General features: G+C 37.4%; 1 protein-coding gene across 1 annotated transcript; it reads left to right on the top strand.

The window, feature by feature from the left end:
* Positions 1-299: 299 nt before the first annotated feature.
* Positions 300-20,147, top strand: Rpe65 (retinoid isomerohydrolase RPE65). Its single transcript, XM_005086971.1, has 14 exons — positions 300-310; positions 1,358-1,440; positions 3,455-3,605; positions 6,008-6,115; positions 6,206-6,347; positions 7,925-8,072; positions 9,474-9,555; positions 9,760-9,892; positions 9,997-10,136; positions 10,885-11,014; positions 18,104-18,218; positions 18,311-18,405; positions 18,510-18,621; positions 19,996-20,147. Exons 1-14 carry the CDS (start codon positions 300-302, stop codon positions 20,145-20,147), a joined length of 1,602 nt encoding a protein of 533 aa, XP_005087028.1.
* Positions 20,148-20,658: the final 511 nt, after the last annotated feature.

The following is a 20,658-nucleotide window of genomic DNA, read 5'->3' as shown; positions in this document are numbered from 1 at the left end:
TGGCATTCCCACACAACTCGTTTCTATCCAACCCACTTCTTATTTTGTTGGGAAGGACCCAGGTCTGTGGAAAACAGCCAAAACATTTTTATGGGAACACCACGTCCAAATAATGTGCAAGCATCTAAAGTATTGAAAGCCACTTCTGTTACCCTCCATCAGCTGAGGGGTGGAGAGGATTCCCAGAACTACACGCACTTTCAAGGGGATTATATGTCATACAAAAAAGCCCTGGCTAAGGACTCGCTTCCTTGTCCTGCAGCTGGTACCAGAACTCTCTAATCTTCTCTGGGAGAAAAATGTCTATCCAGTAAGTATCTCTAAGAGATTTTCTATTGTGGTAGCAGATGGAGTGTTTCAGGATGTTCTAAAGAGATAGTATTAGGTGATGGCTTGCTTAAGAAGGCCCTTGGGCCTGGCTGGAGATATTTCTCACTGTGGTGAACTGAATATACAAAGTTTGCATTATGATGGCGGTGCGATCTATATGAATTGCAATGGACTGGAAGGCAGTTGTGAACACAAAGACGAGTTTTATGTCTTGTCTGGTCATATCCTACCTGTGTTTCTCCGGAAAATTACATATATGCTTTTAAGTCTAAAATACTTAATTCTTAAAGGTTTTTCAACTTCAGAAGTAATGTCATAATACTACTTACCCCACAGTGACTTTGAGAGATTTAAATGCTCATGTGCAATATGAAATTCTTTTTATAAAGTATTTAATAATAAGTGATTGATTAAAAAATAGAATTAGGAGGTCTAGTCAGGACTGCACTTTAAGAAGTTATAAAACAGAAGCAAATATAAGACAGAAAAAGTAGGCACACACAAAACAGTTCAGAACCTGAATCTCTTGATCTACTTCTTAAAATTACTATAGCTCCTGAGAATTGGTAGAAACATGAAATTATGTGAAGAACCAATAGCATAGTACAGTGAATAACAAAGGGTGCACTTGACCCTGAATGCTGATCTCATTTTGTGTGAATGAGTGAGTCCATGAGAAGGTCAGAGATGCCTCAGCTGTGTGTCTCTAGGGCAGGGTATGTCTTAAGAAAAACATTGTGGATGTCACATTTCAGGAAGAGATGTGAACACAGTAGGACTAGTTGACATGTCTTCAAGAGCATGAAAAATTGCAGAAAGTAGGTCTAGGACTATATGGCCACTGTTATTAAAAGTGGGGATATTTTCTTTGACATGAAAGAAAGGGCCTGAGAAGCATCCAATAAAACCCTAAGTAGGCTTGACTGCAACCAAACTGGAAGGAGTTTTTAAAGGATCTTTCTCCTCTGCCCTCCTGGAACTCTTTGAGAACCAACCCAGGCTTCTTTCTCATCACCCCACATTTCAGAATTGAGCATCCTGCTGGTGGCTACAAGAAGCTATTTGAAACTGTGGAGGAACTGTCAGCACCATTAACAGCTCATGTCACAGGTTGGTCTCGATCTTAATTTGCTTGTTGTATATTCTAAATTGATATATGGCCTAGGCTGGTGTAAAACATGACACCCTTCTTGCTTTAGCCTCTGAGCACTTGGTTCAGGCCACCACAGTCTGCCTCTTCTGGAAGCTTTCTTTTCTGTCAAGATAATTCTTCTCAGGTTTCATATTCATTCAGGTCTCTCAGTACTGGTTATGTTTCCACAATACAAGGGATGGACCTCATGTGTTTTGTCTTTTTCTAAAATTTTTTGTTAGATAAAAGTAAATCAAATATATCTGAATACCAGTCTAGTGAGGTATTATCTGCCCAAGATTTATTAATTTATTTTAAAATGACCATGAGGCAGGTAAAAGAGTTCAGCAGGTAAAGTTAAAGTATCTTGCCACTAAACTTGACAAACCTGAGTTTATCTCCTAAAACCCACATGTAGAAAACCAATTGCAAGTTGTCTTCTGACCTCCACATACCTGCTTTGGTACATGCCCATGCACATATATGCAGAATTAATGTTTGTTTTTTTAATTGGAGGGACCTGAACCTAGAAGAAAAATGAAGAGTAAGAAGAAAAAAACAGGTTTAAGACATTAAGGGCTTTAAGAATTGCTTCTGTTATCGGTTTGAACTTCATATTTTAATATTAAGCATTTATCTACTCTCATTTACCTCTATCTACTTCCTCACTATAGATACACACATTGTTTAACTGAAATTCCTTGAGAATAAAGACTATACCCTTTGTCATCTTCAATCTGACAGTGTCTCCTTCGATACCCACCTTACAGAAAATGTCGTATTAAGTGTCTGTCCAAAAAGTTCTTAAGCGAAAGCCTAGTGACAAGTGGGTTTTTCCTTGAAGTGTGGTGGTGTCATGCCTGTTACATCAGAAGCACTTACAGATTACAGTCATATTATAATCCAATTATTTCACCATCTGTTTTTCCTATCAGTGGCTTAAATTTTTTGAACCTCAGTTCCTTCACTTTCTAAAGACCAACATTTATTTTGTGGAAATATTGTAACAACTAAGAAGTAATTTAGATAGAATGACTAACCCAGTATTATATAGTAGTCACTGTTACTATATCAGCTCTATCTGAAGACCCTATGTGATTCAGCCAGGCTTTGCTGGGTATAAAATTATGCTATGGGAAATGTCAGTGCTTGGGCAAATCTTTCCTCTGCTTCCTGCTCTATAAAAGAGTAGTCAATACTCCACAACTAGATGGTAGTGCTAACAATCTAGTTCTAGTATCAAATATCAGGAATGTGCTTTAAGTTAAGGCAAACATTATTTTCTAGTTTTTAATCTAACATCTGGAAGGTTACTGAACTTGACTTGTAGGCTTCAATACACTTGTTTGAAAATAAAGACCTGTAAGGATTGAAAAAATGTATACTTTTCTAGTGATAAAAGGAATTACCATGCCATATTGTAGAAGATAGAAATCTCTGGTGACAATCTTGGATGCCCCTCAGTTTTCAAGTGAGAAAACAAAGGCTCTTAGAGAGGACAGAAGGATATCCTGCATCTGAGTCCAGGTCTTAACACCTAAACCCTGTACCTTCTCTGCCACATAGAATGAATTTCATAAAGGGTGCTGATTCACACTCCAAGAAAAATGGTAGTTTTAGATTTTAAAAACTCAGCATTCATATTCCTTCATTTAAAAGCTTTTTCTAGATGACCATAGTGTTGCACAACTTTCATTTCAGTCCCAAGACACATAGGCAGATGAAATCTGAATTTGAGGCCAGTCTTGTCTGTAAACTGTGCCACAGTGAAACCCTGTCTCAGAATTAAAATAAAAAAGTTTTTTATAAATACATTAACATACCTAGTTATAGTATTTTGACCTATTCTCCTAAAATCACTCTACTTTTCAATCCACCTAACTGTAAAAGAAAACTTGATGTTCTATCCAAAGGTAAGCTGACAAATGACAAATGTACAGGTAGCTAGGGAAACTAGTAAGTGGTGCCACCTATTATCTCACTCTGCTGCAGGTAGAATTCCCCTCTGGCTTACTGGGAGTCTCCTTCGATGTGGGCCAGGGCTCTTTGAAGTTGGATCTGAGCCCTTCTATCACCTGTTTGATGGACAAGCCCTTTTGCACAAGTTTGACTTTAAGGAGGGCCATGTCACATACCATAGGAGGTAAGTTAGCACTGTATTCCATGACTGTGGTCAACAGAGTAAAGCCTATCTCAGTTTTCCTCCTGTGGGAACTTTCATCTTCCTGAACATGGAGCAGACCTCCACACTCATTTCTTCTTTCTTCGTGGTCTATGAAGGTCTGTATATCTGCAAGATCACCTGAGAATGCTAAAATGAGATAATCAGGGTCAAGAGCTCAGAACCAAACATGACTGTTTTTTCAAATACCGAATACACCAGGCACTGCTTGTCTTCACTGATGACTTCTGGAAGGAAATTGGCCCCTAATTCTTCTATTTGTCATATGTAAAATGAAAGAAATTATAGAGTCTACTCAATAGAATCTACTCATGACTAAAGATGACACATGAGTTCAATTCCCACATAGTAGGAGAAAACTGATTCCAACAAGTTATCCTCTCATCTCTATATGCATTCAGTGGCACATGTACATGTTCCTGTGCACACTCACACACACACAAAACAGAAGAGTTTAAAAAAAATTTTAAGGACTAAGAAAAATAAAGGAGGAAGGGACCAAGTATATCACAGAAACACCAGAGGTAGACAGACACAGAGAAGAGACATATGGGGAGAAGAGAGATATGGAAGCTTCTAAGAAGAGTTATTTGCTAAAGGGCTAAAGCAATGGCTCAGCAGCTGCTCTACCAGAGATCCCAGGATTTAATTCTCATACCGTGGCAGCTGCAGTTCACAACTGTCTGCAACTCCAGACCAAGTGGATTTGATATGCTGTCTGGCCTCTGTGGGCAACAGGCACACATATAATACACAGACATACATGCTGGACAGATACAACATGCATAATAATAGTAATAGAAATAGTAATTTTAATAATGATAACGATAAAGAGTTATTGCTAAAGCCGTCATTCCAAGAAGCCATCACACCAACACAGTAAATATCCTGATTCCTATTTGAATGTTCAGGCTTATTAGTGGTATGATCACAATGGATTTCAAGCATGTTGAAGAGATACCAAAGGAAGAGTAAGGGGAAAGTGGAAATAGGATTTGAACTGTGACAAAAGAGAAGCAGGACTTGCCAAGCCTAAGTTTTATTGGGAAAGTAATTTTGGAATTTAGAAAAAGCTTTCTTATACCTTCTAATGTATATTTTCATATACACTCCTCTTCATAAACACACAAAATCAGAATTTACTTTACCCTCCATGTGACAAACCTTAGGCAACATTTGCCAGCTAGTCTGGGAAATGGCTCAGTAGATTAGCCTGTGTAAGAGATAAAATTTAATACTAACTAAGTTTTAAAGTATACAATAAATTCTTAAAGAAAAACATAAGATCAATGAAAGAAATACAACACAGCACACTGTGTCCTATAATGTGATGAGTTACATGTGTGAAGTACTCATGTATTCCAAGTTTGTTTTCTATTTCTGTAATAAAAACGATGGCCAAAATCAACTTGGGAAGGAAAGGATTTATTTCATCTTACACTTTACAATTTTTCAATAGGTGAAGCCAAGTCAGGAAGGAGTCAGGAAATGGAGCAAAGACCATGAAGGAATACTGTCTACTGGTTTGCATGTTTTCTTTCCTATCTCTCTATCCTCCTGCTCACTCTCTCCTCTCCCTCTCTCTCTCCCTTTCTCCCTTTTTTCCTCTTCCTACTTCTCTTTACCTCTTTCTCTGATTTCTTTCTAAATCTTTTTGGAATTTTTATTTCATGTGTATGTTTGCTTGCCTGTATATCTTTTGTGCCATGTTCATGCACTGTCTACAGAAGCCAGAAGAGGGTGTCAGATCCCCTTGGAGTGGAAGTACAGACAGTTGTGAGCTGCCACATAGGTACTGGTAATTGAATCAAAGTCCTCTGGAAGAGTAGTCAATGATAGCTGAGCCATCATTCCAGTCTTCTGTCTGCCTTCTTATACCACCTGCTCTGTGGTGGTACCACCCAGTGAGGGCCGGAATCTCCCACATCGATCATTAATTTTTTAAATGACCCATGGATTTCTATAGGCAATTTGACGGAGGAGGTGTCTTCATTAATTAAAGCTCTCTCTTCCCTCAAAGACTCTAGTTTATGTCAAGTTGATGAAAACCACCACCCTGTGTGATTGTGATGTGATATGAGATATTCCCTTTGTCTAACTCTGGCCACTGTTGCAGTCACATATATCAACCAGTTAACCTTCAGTGCCTCCATTTCCCTATCAATCACAGTTAAGTTTAGAAGACTCAATTTAAGTTCTTTTATTTTCTTGGTCATCCCAATAAAAGAGGGCTAATGGTTCTTTGTATTCTTTTTGAGTTCATGATTCCCATTTGATAGAAACACACTGAGTGACTCCCAGCTTCGTGTATCCTCCACGAATGGCCTACTTATGTCCTTTCTCCATTTCTCAATGTCCCTAAGATTCATCCGCACTGATGCTTATGTTCGGGCAATGACTGAGAAGAGGATTGTCATAACAGAATTTGGCACCTGTGCTTTCCCAGACCCCTGCAAGAATATATTTTCCAGGTTAATAAAACCAAACTGCATTTTATATCAGCCCTTTTTTGTTCATGTAGCTTTAAAGTTATTGAACTGGAAAAATAATTGCTTCTGCAGGTTTTTTTCTTACTTTCGAGGAGTAGAGGTTACTGACAATGCCCTTGTAAATATCTACCCAGTGGGAGAAGATTACTATGCCTGTACAGAGACCAACTTTATCACAAAAGTTAACCCAGAGACCTTGAAGACAATTAAGCAGGTAGGACACTGTGCTCAGGGAACATTGCTCAAGCACATAAAACTGGGAACTTAGAATTAAAACATTAGGATAAATTCAACAAAAAGAACATGAGGCAGATTAAGTTTCAACTTCTTGATGCTAGATATGTAACATATGATAAAATTTATTTCTTAATCTATGACATTTTAAATACATAGATAGGAGGAAACAACTCCAAACAGCTAACCTATGTTCATTTGTAGCACAAATATTTTCTGATACCTTTCCATGTATCAAAACTTTTGTAAGATACAAGGGATGTATCAATGAGTAACTCAGTACTGTCTCTAACCCATAAGATATAAATACCAGTATTCAAAAATTACAGTTATTAATATTGAAAACCTGCTACTAGTGTTTCTAGGCAGTTATGTTGGAATTCCTTGAACAGCCTTGATGCAGTGGGGAGGGGCTTGGTCCTGTCTCAACTTGATATGACAGGTTTTGTTGACTCCCTATGGGACACCTTAAGCTTTCCAAGGAGTGGATGGGGAATGGGATGGAGGAGAGGTAGGAGGGATCAGAAGAAGGGAAGAAAGGGGGAAATGTGTTTAATATGTAAAATGAATAAAAATTTTAAAGTAAAAAACAAAATATTATAAAATGACATATTGCTGAGAACTTACACAGTCTTCTTGAATATTTTTTAAAATAGACACATAATCTCAACCAGTATGTATTAACATATTTTGTAAGGTATTGTGCCTGTCTTTAGGAAGCTTAGCCTCTAGATAGGGAAATCAAAGAGGCACCCAATTGCAGGGTTCAGAATGTGATGAATCTTTTAAGAAAATGTAAACCTAAGAAAAGCAGATGCAAAAGTATGTCTCAAGGGAGTTGTTTAGGGTATAGAAAGAGATCAAAGGTAGAACTTTTGTATATTTTCTGAATACAGGGTAATTTCTGTGAATTTGTGGTCAAAGAACATTCTAAAATGAAGAGTTTCATTATTGAAGACACAGAGATGGAGAGATAAGGGGCATGTTTGCAGAAACTGAGAATACTCCTTTTAGGCTAGACTTGCATCAGCTCTCTGTAAAAGTTTCGGGCAGGAGATGGCTATTTACAGTAGGGCTGTCTCACACACTACAGAGGCTTGATGGTCTTGATCTTGTCTACTAAATATCAGAAATGCCCTTGATCACTATGCAATTCAAAAATGACTAGGACAATTACAGCAAATCTTTAAACTCAGAACTAGTAATCCAGAAGTGTAAGTAATTTCAAAGGGAGCAGTGGAACACAGTTGGGTAAATCTGAAAGCTTAAATAATGGACTAGAAATTTAAAGTAAATGGTTTTCCTGATGGAAAGTTACAGTTAAACTTTAAGGTGTTTATTTGTAAATGGGAGTACAAAGGAGATAAAGGCTATCAGTCATGGGATTCAGGACTATAAATAACATTAATATGATGTTGCCTTCAAAGATGTAGAAGAAAAGAGTTTGGATATTTTACCATTAGTTTATTGACAAACACAACATCAATATCAATACTATACCCACAGTGTACAACTGAGGCTGACAGGACCCCTCCAGACTCATTTTTCATCCCACAGGTTGATCTTTGCAACTATGTCTCAGTCAATGGCGTCACTGCTCATCCACATATTGAAAGTGATGGAACTGTTTATAATATTGGCAATTGCTTTGGGAAAAATTTTTCAATTGCCTACAATATTGTTAAGATACCCCCACTACAGCCAGGTGAGTGTGTTATCAAAAATTCTGGAAATACAGGATGGATCATAATATCAGGCTTATTCTCAGGCTCAATAAGACTTGTCATTCCTATCCTACCAGGTGACTAATGTCCAGAAGCAGCACAATAAACAATGATGGCTTCAAATCCAGAATTCTGAGGGCTAAGTTATATTTTACAATGTTTCAAGAACTAGTGCATATGTGTATTTAAATTATTTGAGTTTATGTTTACCATTTATTGAACATTTTTTATATGCCAACAAAAATACTGAGTCCCTCTATGGGTAAACTGAAAAAATTTTGGGAGTGAGGCAATTGCCATGATTTAAGAAGTCACTTAAATTGTTTTCTCATGCATGAACTTTAGCACTTATAGTACTTGCGTATAGTACTTATTTGACAGGACAGTTGATATCACTAATCCATATTGTAGTTTTAAGTAAATTTGCAATACCATGGGGAGTTTTGGCCACACTAAACCACTGCTGTACTTAAACCTGACCTCCACTTATTCTAAGATGTGACTCCACAGTATTCTTCCCTGTGTGTTTTTTCAGATTTGCTGCTGTTTGGGTTTTCCTAGATTAGTGCAAGGAAGTCATCATAATATGGACAGAACTGAGAAACAAGATGGGCCTCTTAAAGAAGAGCAGTTTGGTGCTTACAGGGTGGGGCTCCCCCTCCCTGGAAGAGACTGAAACTGTTTCTGACCGCAAAAGACAAGCTAAATGAAAAGAGCCTATTGAAGGGAGGATACCCAGGCTAGGGCCAATCAGAAAAGAGAGGGAGGCCTGAGTAAAGGAGAGACTATACAAAAGTCTTACCCAGAGTCCAGGAGTGGAGTCAGACCTCTGAAGTTTCTCCCATGCCCTCACTCAAAGTGATTTGTCCGTTAAAATCAAATTTGGGGTGTATGTTCTTTAATTCTGTTTGTGGCTGGTGCATCTTTGTTCTCATGTCAACCTGTAACTTATTTTCATCCCAGCAAATGCCCTCAGGTCTGAACCTGCTGCTTTCTGTCTAGGACCCTCGCTGCCACTTATTTGTCCTCTTCATCAATTCTTTAGCTGACAGTATGTCAATGGCTCCTCGCTCTCCGACTGTCACTTTACTTTCCCGAGTGAAACTTCTTTCTAAGATCCACAAATTTTTGTCCTTACCCCATAAGGAACTTAGTGGGACCCTTAGGTAACCACCCCTCACTCAAGACACCGTTAACAACATGTCATTCCACTAAGATGGCCCAATGTTTGAGAAGATGAAAACAAGCTCTGAAAAAAAGACAGCCACATCTGAAAATGTATTTTTGTTTGTATAAGCTGTTTTAAATACTTTGTATGAAGAAAAGGAAGAAGAAAAACATGATAATGATATTCTAAAGCCTTTAAAACCACTTTATTTCAGACAAGGAAGATCCAATAAACAAGTCAGAGATTGTTGTGCAGTTTCCCTGCAGTGATCGGTTCAAGCCATCTTATGTACACAGGTAATTTGAAGATTAGATCAAATTTAAAGATCTCCTTTGTGTACCTGACCAGGACATTTCCTTAGCAAAAAAACTAAGTTTAAAGCTAATTAATTTCATGTAAGCATTGCAGATATGAATAACTATATATACTTTTGTAGACCTATTTCTTTATAACCGAGAACTAGCCCTCCCATTCACAAGCTTATTTGTGTTTCTCAACAGTTTTGGTCTGACTCCTAACTATATCGTTTTTGTGGAGACTCCAGTCAAAATTAATCTTTTCAAATTCCTTTCTTCATGGAGTCTTTGGGGAGCCAACTACATGGATTGTTTTGAGTCCAATGAAAACATGGGGGTACGTCTGATTCATTTATTCATCTGTTAAATTATAATACTGAGAAAAGCATTTTATAATGCTTTCCTTTGTACATTTATCAAAGTATTTCCCTACTTTCCCAGGTCTGGCTTCATGTTGCTGACAAAAGAAGAAGAAAATATCTCAATAATAAATACAGGACCTCCCCTTTCAATCTCTTTCATCATATCAATACTTACGAAGACAATGGATTTCTGATTGTAGATCTCTGTTGTTGGAAAGGGTAAGAAACCATGTTGGATTACTGCCCTATCTCCAGTTTCTTCTGGACACAAAGTGTTTTAACAGAGGTGCAAGCCATTGTTGTTTAATGTAAACCACATATGGAAAGGGGAGTGGTATGAAATAGTAACAAGTGAAATTGATAATCATCCGAGAGTTCAGAAAAATCAGAAATAGACTGACTATCAGAACTATAGTTGATAATGAAAGCCAACTGGTTCTGAACCAGACCTGGAAACAGGTTCTGTGGCTTGAAAAGTATGTTTAAGTTTCACAAACTCTGTTAGATATCCTGAACCCTCCCTAATTCTGAATAAGAGAAGCAGACATGCTATTCTCAGGTTAGTCATTAAAAATGCATTGATTCCTAAAGACAGAGTGAAGACAGTGAAGCAGAACAAAACATATATAAGACCACTGTTACTGCAACATATCCATGAGGCAGACCTCTTTGTTTCCCCTCAGTGAGTAGAAGGAAATGGTTCTTACACTCTTTTTTGTCAACAGCAGTTCAGGATGTGGCCTAAAGAACAACCAGACATATGTGCTGTCAACATCATGAATCATCTCTAAAATTATTTGTGATCGGTTGGGTGTGGTGGTGCATGCCTTAAATCCCAGCTTTTGGGAGGGAGAGGCAGGAAGATCTTAAGTACAAGGTCAGCTTGTGCTACATTAGACCCTGCTTCAAAACAAAACAAGACAAATTATTTGTAATTGTGTTCATGGTTGACTCCTTGTTTTCACAGATTTGAATTTGTTTATAATTACTTATATTTAGCCAATTTACGTGAGAACTGGGAAGAAGTGAAAAGAAATGCCATGAAGGCTCCTCAGCCTGAAGTCAGGAGATATGTACTTCCTTTGACAATTGACAAGGTAACTTCCTTTACAAGGATTTCACACATAAACTGAGTTTCATCTCTCTCAGAAACTGTCATGCTTATACATGTAATCTCAAAATTTCAGAACTGGGAGGAGCTTTAAAAATACTAACTAAACCTCTCATTTTACAAATGAGGAAACTGAAACTGAAAAAATGCAGTGATTTATGAAAGAGGACTTCCACAGAATCCAGATGAGATGTACTTTTCTTGATACTAATTCTGTGACTTTTTCAGTCACAAAATCCCTTTGAAAGCATACTTAGTGACTATAGATCCAGTTACTCCTAGCATCATTTGTCAGTTGTATAAATATTCTAAATAATTTTAAATGTGGAGAAATGAAAGATCAGAAAGCATTCTTGCAAGAACTAGGTTCGTTGGCAAAGGAAATTTGGTTTTCTATAAATCTGAAGATGCCATTAGACAACAAAAATAATATTAGTTATGGGAATTCGGATTATTCCTTTGGAGGTTTGGTGACTGAAATAACTGCAGTAGGCACAAGAGAAATAGGATTCAAATTAATTAATGTATAAATAACAACTCTTAAAAAACATGAAACTAAAAGTTGAGTCTTAAATACTCTCTTCATAAGGTAAAAGAAAGCAGGAATCCATGAACTCGATAGAGGGGTGATTTTCAAAAAAAAAAGTAACCTGGAGAATAGAAGGTATCTGACACAAAGGTCTTCTGAGCTCCCGGCATTTCTTTCTCTGTGATGTGAGTTTAATCTTCCTTTGGAAATGAGAAGTTTGAAGGTAACTGTGAGACTCTGCTTAAGTAGATAAGGTGATTTAGGGGAAAGCCCACTCTGAACCTGGCCGTTACCCATCTATGAAATGCAGTAGGAATCAGTAGGTCTATACTACCATTAAGAAATGATGCTTTTAAATGAACTTTGTGACTTAAAAGAATGGCTGATCTAGAATCAGAAAACACAGTTTTCATGAATGTTTGGAGGGTTGGCTTTCTGAACCCCACACAACCATCTCTTTACTTCTACATTTTGGTCTCTTTCCTTGGTGTTTCAGAATAACATCCAGAATTTTTAGTGAAATAGAAATATAAGTCAAAGCCAAGAAAAATATGATTTTCTCATGTAAACACATGAGCATATAACATACTTTTCTTGTCTGTGTGCTCCCTGTTTGAACAAAAGGTATTAAGGAAGATACATTGAAGTAAAGACTTAAATCAAAGGCAGAGGAAAGCAAACCCAACTTAGAAGGTAATTCTCTTGCCTGTAAGCATATCTGCAAGCTGATAAAGAATAACAATTGGATGAAACTGGGCTCTGCAGAGTTTTACCAAAAAAAAAGGAGGAGGAGGAGGAAGAGGAGGAGAGAGAGAGAAAGAAAAAGAAAGAAAGAAAGAAAGAAAGAAAGAAAGAAAGAAAGAAAGAAAGAAAGAAAGAAAGAAAGAAAAAGAAAGAAAGAAAGAAAGAAAGAGCAAGTGAGCAAACAGGACTTAATGGAGAAGTATAACAGAGTCCCTGGGATGCTTCTTGTGAGAAAAAGAAAGGCTGGAGTTTGTAAGAGCAGCTGGAAAGATGGATTTGAGTGAGACTGTACAGGGGTTTTCTTTATCACACTCTGGGTAGCACATAATTGGAAAGGGCTCCTTGGCAAAGTTCAAGTGTGTGTTGCTGGGCTTATGACATGGGTCCCTCTGGGAATGGCATGGAGGACAGATTGGGTAGTAGACAGTCCAAAGCTAAAAATCCCTTTTATAATATAAATGCTCTTCTGCAATTTCAATGCTCTTTCAATCCCATTCACTCCATGCTCTAGTTGTACCTCTTATATTTTAATATTGCCTGCCCTGCTACCACTCCTATTACAAAAATTTCATTCCATTGAACATATCACTTACTATCCTTTATTACCTGAAACAGTCACTTTCCCTTTTCATTCAATTTATCTTTCACAGTCAATGATTGTGACCATCCTTTTAGATAATCCTTTATTTAACCTCTTTATCAAACTTGTCAAAAATCACACAATAGTTCAATTACATTATCTATCCTGTCCTCTCTATATTTGTATCTCTGAGTTTAATCAAAGTGCTGTAAACACACAGTCATGTTAATTGGTTCAACTTTAAATGTCTGACCAAAAATCTTACTACTTCATTTCCTATCTTTACATATTGTCTTACTTTGCTAGTTAAATATCCCCATCTTTCAAGGAAAGGAGTGGGGGGGGGAGCTGGAATTGGAATGTAAAAAGTTAATTTAAAAAATGAACAAAACATGGTAAAAAAATTCCCCCTCCTCTCCTCACTATTATGCCTCCCACTCCACCTTCATATTTAATATTGATGATGCTTTCTCTTCATCTGAAACAAATTAATCAGAAAAGAATCACAGACTCCTGCTGCCTCATATACCACCCACCAGCATCTGTACCTACATCTTCATACACCACTCTCCGGCATCTGTACCTATTTCCTAAATATTTGTCTTCCTTACTAGAGCTTATCTTTCTCATCCTTGCAGTAGATACACCACTCCAACAATTTTCCCCTTCCTCTATCTCTCTCAGATCACCCTTCACTGTTATTCTTAACAGACCATAGTTAATACACATAATATCCTCACCAAGTCCTCTCAACACATGTTGCCTCAACGAGGTACCACTGCACCTACATCTAGCTTTTTCTGAAAGGCCCTATAATTCAGTCTCCCATACTACCTTTTTGTGTCCTTATTGATTTGACATATTCTTTTAAAGTAGCCTGCATGACATCTCTTCCTGCTTCTGAATCTCAAAGTTCAAGTTACCAACAACCACCTCCCCTTTTCCTTTTCCTTCTTTGTTTTCTTTTTTGTTTGTTTGTGTTTGAGACACAGTTTCTTTGTGTAGGTCTGGCTGTCTCAGCCTCCAAATAATACATGAGACACTATATTAATAATAAAGCTGTTGGTTGTCTTCTATGGTTTCTTATTGGCTACCTTTGACTTAATTATTAACCCATAACTGCCAATCTAAGTATTCCCATGTGGTCTTCTCTTACTGGAGAAAGGGTATGGACCTCTTACTCTTCTTGTGTCCTACAGGGTGACTGACTGTGCCTCTATTTCCAAGAATCCTCCACCTCTCCTAGTCCCACCTATCCTGCTTTCCTATTTGCCAACAGTGCTTTATTCATCAACCAATAAGACAAACATAAACATAGAAGACCATTCCCCATCATCTCATCTTTTCTGTCTAAATAAAAATAAGGGTTTTAACTTTAACATAGTAAAATATATAACAAAACAGCTATCAAGTAGGAACTGTAATATTTAGTCCATTAACATTTAGCAAAATTTATAGAAAATATTCTATCATCTATTCTGTCTTTGTGAGTCTAAAGTCTTATATGCAATTTATCTTTAATCCTAACTAAGGAAAACTATAACCATAACTATCTGTCTTCAACTCCATCAAAGACTACAGAAGGATAATATATAAATTCTAGAATTGATAGAAACATCTTGCTCCTAGCCAGTCACCCAAAGTTCCTCTGTAACATTGGAGCATCCATCTTCAGCCCATCAGCCACAGTGTGTCTGGCAGATTTCTCAGAAACCAGGAAATTTTAAACTATCCACCTGTATTGGCAGATTTTCAGTCATTTATCTGTGTCCTGTAGAATGTCTGGCAAACTCTTCCATGAAGCAGGAACCCTTCATGACTGTCTTGTTTTGCAAATTCAGCAGTCACTTTCCTGTAGGTCCTGCATATTCAGTTTATCAAACAGTCCAGGCAAGAGCAGTTTCTTGCTCAAATGGTTAATCTTGTCATGTTGAAAACAAACTCCATAACGAGTTTCTTTGATGTCCATCTTCCTCTCAGACATAATTGGTGTGCCAGGAGCAGTTGTGTCTCACTATCTTGAAAAACCTGAAAACATTTAAAATGCCATATTCTGAAGATCTTTGAAAGGTTTGAAGAATATCTCAAGTATATCTCTGTATATCTAGAAAACCTAACTAGCCCGAGTTTTGACTATTATAGGTGACTATATAAAATGTCTATTTACTTATGCAGTACATTTTAAAAGATCTGTATAAGTACCTAAACAATACCTAAACAAGAGGAGAAATATATATATCACAATTGTGTCAATAAATGAAAATCCATTCGAATACAAAGTTTTCATTTCTATATCCTATTCCCCTTTTTGTTCTTTCTAAAGGAGATTGGCTGTGACAATTACCATTTATAACTAACCCCATTTAAATGAAAACAAACATTTATTAACAAAATTTTGGAATATGGGCATTGTTCTCTCCAAACTACTTTCTGCTGTTAGGGTGGACTGTCTTGGGGATCCTAAGAAGACCAAGAAATCCTGGTTGTAGTGGTGTGTGACTTCATCATCTCAGTTGTTTTTGGATATTGTATCACCTGGGTCACTGCTTCAGGAGGTCTTGCTTGATCAAACCATATTAGTCTGGAAGAAAACCACAGCTTTTCACTTTCTGTGGAAACAAAAGCAGAAACTCTTTTCCAAAGCAACAAATCTTTATAGTTAAATTTTGAAGTCAAAGCATTTAAAAAATATATACGTTGGATTAATCCAGCAACATTTCTTCTAGCAGTTGTTCTATTTCCTCAGCAGTCAAATAATTCAAAGACAATGCAATATCATGAGGTATCCAGACTCTCTTTGTATTTTCCATCTTTATGTGGTTTATTTATTTATTATTATTACTCTATTTTATTTTTTGTTTTTTGAGAAAGGATTTCTCTGTGTGACTTTGGCTGCCCTTGAACTCAGTCTGTACAACAGGCTGACCTTGAAATCACAGAGATCTTCTTGCCAATGTCTCCCTAGTTCTGGGATCAAAGGTGTGTGCCACCACACCCAGCTACTCTATCTCTTTTTTCCTTTTCTTTTCTCTCCCAAGCCTATGTATATTTTCAAACACACTGTAAATCCTTTAGAAGTTTTACTTCATCTGAATCTGTCTTTACTGTATATCTTTATCTTTTTCTATCCTTGCATCTTTTATCTGCTAAACAGCATTGCTAAAATTAAAGCTGCAACTGTTTTAACTGCTGTTTTTCCAACCTGGTGTGCATAAGTTTTCCACCTGCCTTGGTCTATGCTGCCATCAAGCAGCATGCTGCCTACTTGAAGATGTGGCCACTGCCACTGCCAGCTGCTCATATACACCATTCATGTTTGGTAGTGGAGCCTCTTAAAAGAGCCTTGCAGTTTTTTTGCCACTTATGCCAAGTCAGGAACTATGTGAGTCTTGCTTGTCTCTAGCAAAACAGAGCCCACCCAAGAAAATGCTGCTACCAAGAAGCCACGCTTCTCTCTGTTCTGTTTCTGTTGTGTTTCTAAAAATCCCTTTTAAAGTTTTTGTTAAGTTTTAAGTGGAAATTTATGCTGCATGTTGCTGGGACCATTTTGTAGCATATGCTCTTTCCTGTCAACTGCCTGGGTCCCACCACTGTCTCAGCCCCCAAATAACACACGAGACACCATATTAATTACAAAACTGTTGATTGTCTGTTATAGTTTCTTATTGGCTAGCTCTGACTTAATTGTTAACCCATAACTGCTAATCTGAGTATTTCCATGTGGTCTTCTCTTACCAGAGAAAGGGTCTGGACCTCCTACTCCTCTCAAGTCCTACTTGGTGACTCTCTGTGCCTCCATTTCCCAGAATCCTCCATCTCTCCTAGTCCCACCTATCTTGTTTCCATATTTTCCAACAGTGCTTTATTTATCAACCAATGAGACAAACATATACGCAGAAGACCATCCCCCATCAGAGCCATGTCACCTTGTCTAAAATTCAGAGCCTCCAGAAAATCTGAATGGGTAAAAGCAGAAAGCCATCTTCATGCTTCCAGGCTGTAACTCCAACCCCACAATCTGGATTTCTCTGGTTCAGGCTTCAGTCTTACCAGGGTTTCAAAACTTCTGCTTCTCACTGTCACAGGAACAATTTTCCAGCCAAACCTGCTGATATACAAGTCTCTAGCATGCTAAGTCTCTCTATTCCACTCTTACTCTCTGGACCATCTTTATTTCCTCCTGAGATTTAAAGTCTTGTTCTTGGTTTTAAACTGGAGTCAAATTTCAAATTCAGGCTGTTCTTAGGCCTTGTCTTTCTTGTGTGTGTGTGTGTGTGTGTGTGTGTGTGTGTGTGTGTGTGTGTGTTTGATTTTTATTTAAATTAGAAACAAGCTTGTTGTACAGGTCAATCCCAGTTCCCTCTCCCTTCCCTCCTCCCCTGCCCCCAGCAACCCCTTCTACCCACAAGCAAGTGCTACCTATATTCTCCTTTATACTATAGTATTACAAAAGTTCTGGATTATAATGCTTTCATGTGTTTTCAGAAATTCCACATTCACATGCTACATGGGCCATTTCAGCCCTTCTTAGAGTTATCTCCCCAACTCCCAATATAATCCATGGTCTATAATAGATGTTCAATAAGTGATCATGAAGTAATCAAATGGCCAAGATGTTTTCAGTTATGCCAACTTTATTTGTAATAGATAATTTGTAGACAATCGGAGAATATCTAAATACCCTTTGACCTCCTAGCACATAGCATGGTGCCTAGCATACAAATAAATAAGTAGTTAAGAAACTAATTTGCCTGATGGATTGGCTACATTTTAGGACAGGATAGTGTCATATTACATGTTTTCTAAAGTCTAAGACCATTATCTAGAATTTTAAGCTAATTAATATGACTATCACATGTAGCAATTGGTTTGATCACAGGGCTTTGGAGCTACAACACTTCTCAATGATCTGGGTGAAGGGCTAAGAATTTAAATGAAGACAAAGACAGCAGCTCATTCTTAAAAGGAAATTTGTGTGACATAGAGGCAGACATTTAACCCAACAATGTGTTTCCAGTGGGTTACTTATAACCTACCAATATGCCATCTGAGAGACTTTCAAGTCTGATACAGTAGTCAGCCACCTAGTCTGCTTCTTATTTTGTTGATCCTTCCTGCATGATGATCTCTGAAAAGAGGGGACAAAATTTGAGAAGTCTTCATTTATAGGTACTTGAATTTCCTTCCCTGCTCACAGAGGTCTCTGTTATCTTCTTTCTAAGGCTGATACAGGCAGGAATTTAGTCACACTTGCCCATACAACTGCCACAGCCATTCTGTGCAGTGATGAGACCATCTGGCTGGAACCTGAGGTTCTCTTTTCAGGACCCCGTCAAGGTAAGATGATCTAGAGAAAGCATCACTGAGAAGGGAACAGATATTCTACTTAAAGAGATTGAGTTTTCCTATGTCCGTGTTCTATTTTGAAGCCTTTGAATTTCCTCAAATCAACTATCAGAAATATGGGGGGAAACCTTATACCTATGCTTACGGACTTGGGTTGAATCACTTTGTTCCAGACAAGGTAATGAAGCACCTTACTAACACCCAATGTAGCTTTTAGTCGTGTGGTTGTCAAGTAAAGGAGCTCATTAATTAACCAATTGCTTTTTTCTTGGACACAAACAGCTCTGTAAGCTGAATGTCAAAACTAAAGAAATCTGGATGTGGCAAGAGCCGGATTCTTACCCATCTGAACCCATCTTTGTTTCTCATCCAGATGCCCTGGAAGAGGATGATGGTAATAACAGCAATGCGTGTGTCTGAACTTCCCTTTATGCTGAAACTCTGTGTGTTTGATATTAGGAAAGGAGTTAGGCTAATTATTCCTTAACCTTCGAAAGTGATTCTTAAACTGTGATTGATACACCACTCAAGAACTGAAATTTCATTGAAAGTGACTTTTATCTGTGGTCAGATGTTATTGATTGCTACTAGAAAACAACAACAACAACAAATAACAACAAAAACCACCACAATAAAACACCATTTGTGGCATAGTGGAGCTCTGAATGGAAGGGATAAGAAAAGTGTGTGACAGCAAGAATTTTAGGTATCTGTTTTTCCCGACAAAATTATATTTCTGAAAATGCAGGTAGAGTTCTAAGAAAGGAAATAGAATACTCTAGCAGATCCAATTAATGTGCAGCTCTGGAAATCTAGTGTTTGTTTCTTTCTCTCTTTGTTTAATAATTTGGGACCTGGAAAGAATTCAGAGTCTCAGCATATAATTGAGCAACTGCATTACATAGTCTGAGTCTCAACTTAATACTAGGGAGCAGAGAGAGCTGGGACAGTGGTTAAGAGCACTGCCCGCTCTTGCTGAAAACTGGTTTCAATTCTCAGTGCCCACATATTTATCACAATCACCAATAATGCAGGTGATCCAGCACCCTCTTCCGGCCTGTATGAGCACCAGACATACAGGTCCACAGACATTCATGCAGGTAAAACACTGATACGCTTAAAAATAATAAAATAGCCTTTAAAAATTAATGTAAGGACAGAGAAATATATTATACTATGGGATTAATTTATCATAATATGGGAAACTGTAAAATAATGAAATAAATAATTGGGTGGCCATTTTCTGATCAGTCCTTTTTTCATTCATAGCACACATTCAAAATTGTAAAATGTATGTTTTCATTTTGTCTGAAAGTATTAAACTTGCATATAGGTCTTGAAAATTATGACTATAACACTCTCTTCTGCCTTAAAAGTTTCAAAGCATAAATTTTTAGTTTATCATAACTTTTTGTAGTAAATAGAACAAAGACTATATTCTTATATTACAGATAAAAACCCAAACCATTAACTTAGTTAGCATTAATGAGTTCCTACTTTGATGTAGTCATTGTAGTAAGATACTATGGTTGCAGCTATAAGAGAAAAGACAAGGTCACTCCTTTCCTGGGATGGTGCCAGTCCAGGAAGAAAGAGTTTAGAGGAGTCCTTGAAGTGATCGCATAGCCAGGTAATGAAGAGCCAGAATAAGCTAAGTCACATGGTTTTCTCTGTTTGTTAATGTAATACCACCTTTCTATCTATATCATTTCAATACAAGATAATCTTAAGACCTGATTTCAAATTTCCAAAACTGCCTAATTAACAGGTGTAGTTCTGAGCGTGGTGGTGAGCCCTGGAACAGAACAGAAGCCTGCATATCTCCTGATTCTGAATGCCAAAGACTTGAGTGAAGTTGCAAGGGCTGAGGTGGAGACTAATATCCCTGTTACCTTCCATGGACTGTTCAAAAGATCGTGAACATATTACAAGTCAGCAAAAATGGCTCCATTGGTAAATTCATTTCTTTTTAGGCCTAGAAACCTGAGTTCAATCTCTGGAATCCACACAGTGAAAGGACAGAATTTGTCCTTTAACCTCTATACACACACTCCATAGCATGTGCATATCCACATGAAATAAATAAATGTAATTTTAATTAAAAATAAAATCATCAACATATTCTAGCAAGACATGATTCTAATGGCAAAACCAAGAAAGCCACTAGTTCCCAATCTACAATCAAATTCTGTCTCTTTTAGCCTTCTGTGTATCATGGTTTTAAGTTGAAGATGTTGAAGATGAACACAAGTTTACAGTGCTTTTGGGAAATCACTGAGTTGAGCAAGTAATTCCTTTAAAACATAAGTGCTTATTTATATGATTATACATTTTCTGTGAGATAAACATAAACTGGAAAATTATTTGAAGCACTTAGTAATCAAATGGGAAAAGAATGTAGACTTTTAAAGCTGTCTTTTCTGTAATCAAA

This window comes from Mesocricetus auratus, unplaced genomic scaffold (genome assembly GCF_017639785.1).
Source record: "Mesocricetus auratus isolate SY011 unplaced genomic scaffold, BCM_Maur_2.0 Super-Scaffold_100009, whole genome shotgun sequence".
Taxonomy (NCBI): Eukaryota; Metazoa; Chordata; class Mammalia; order Rodentia; family Cricetidae; genus Mesocricetus; species Mesocricetus auratus.
The sequence above is the reverse complement of the archived record's forward strand: the minus strand, read 5'-3'. Positions and strand labels throughout refer to the sequence as shown.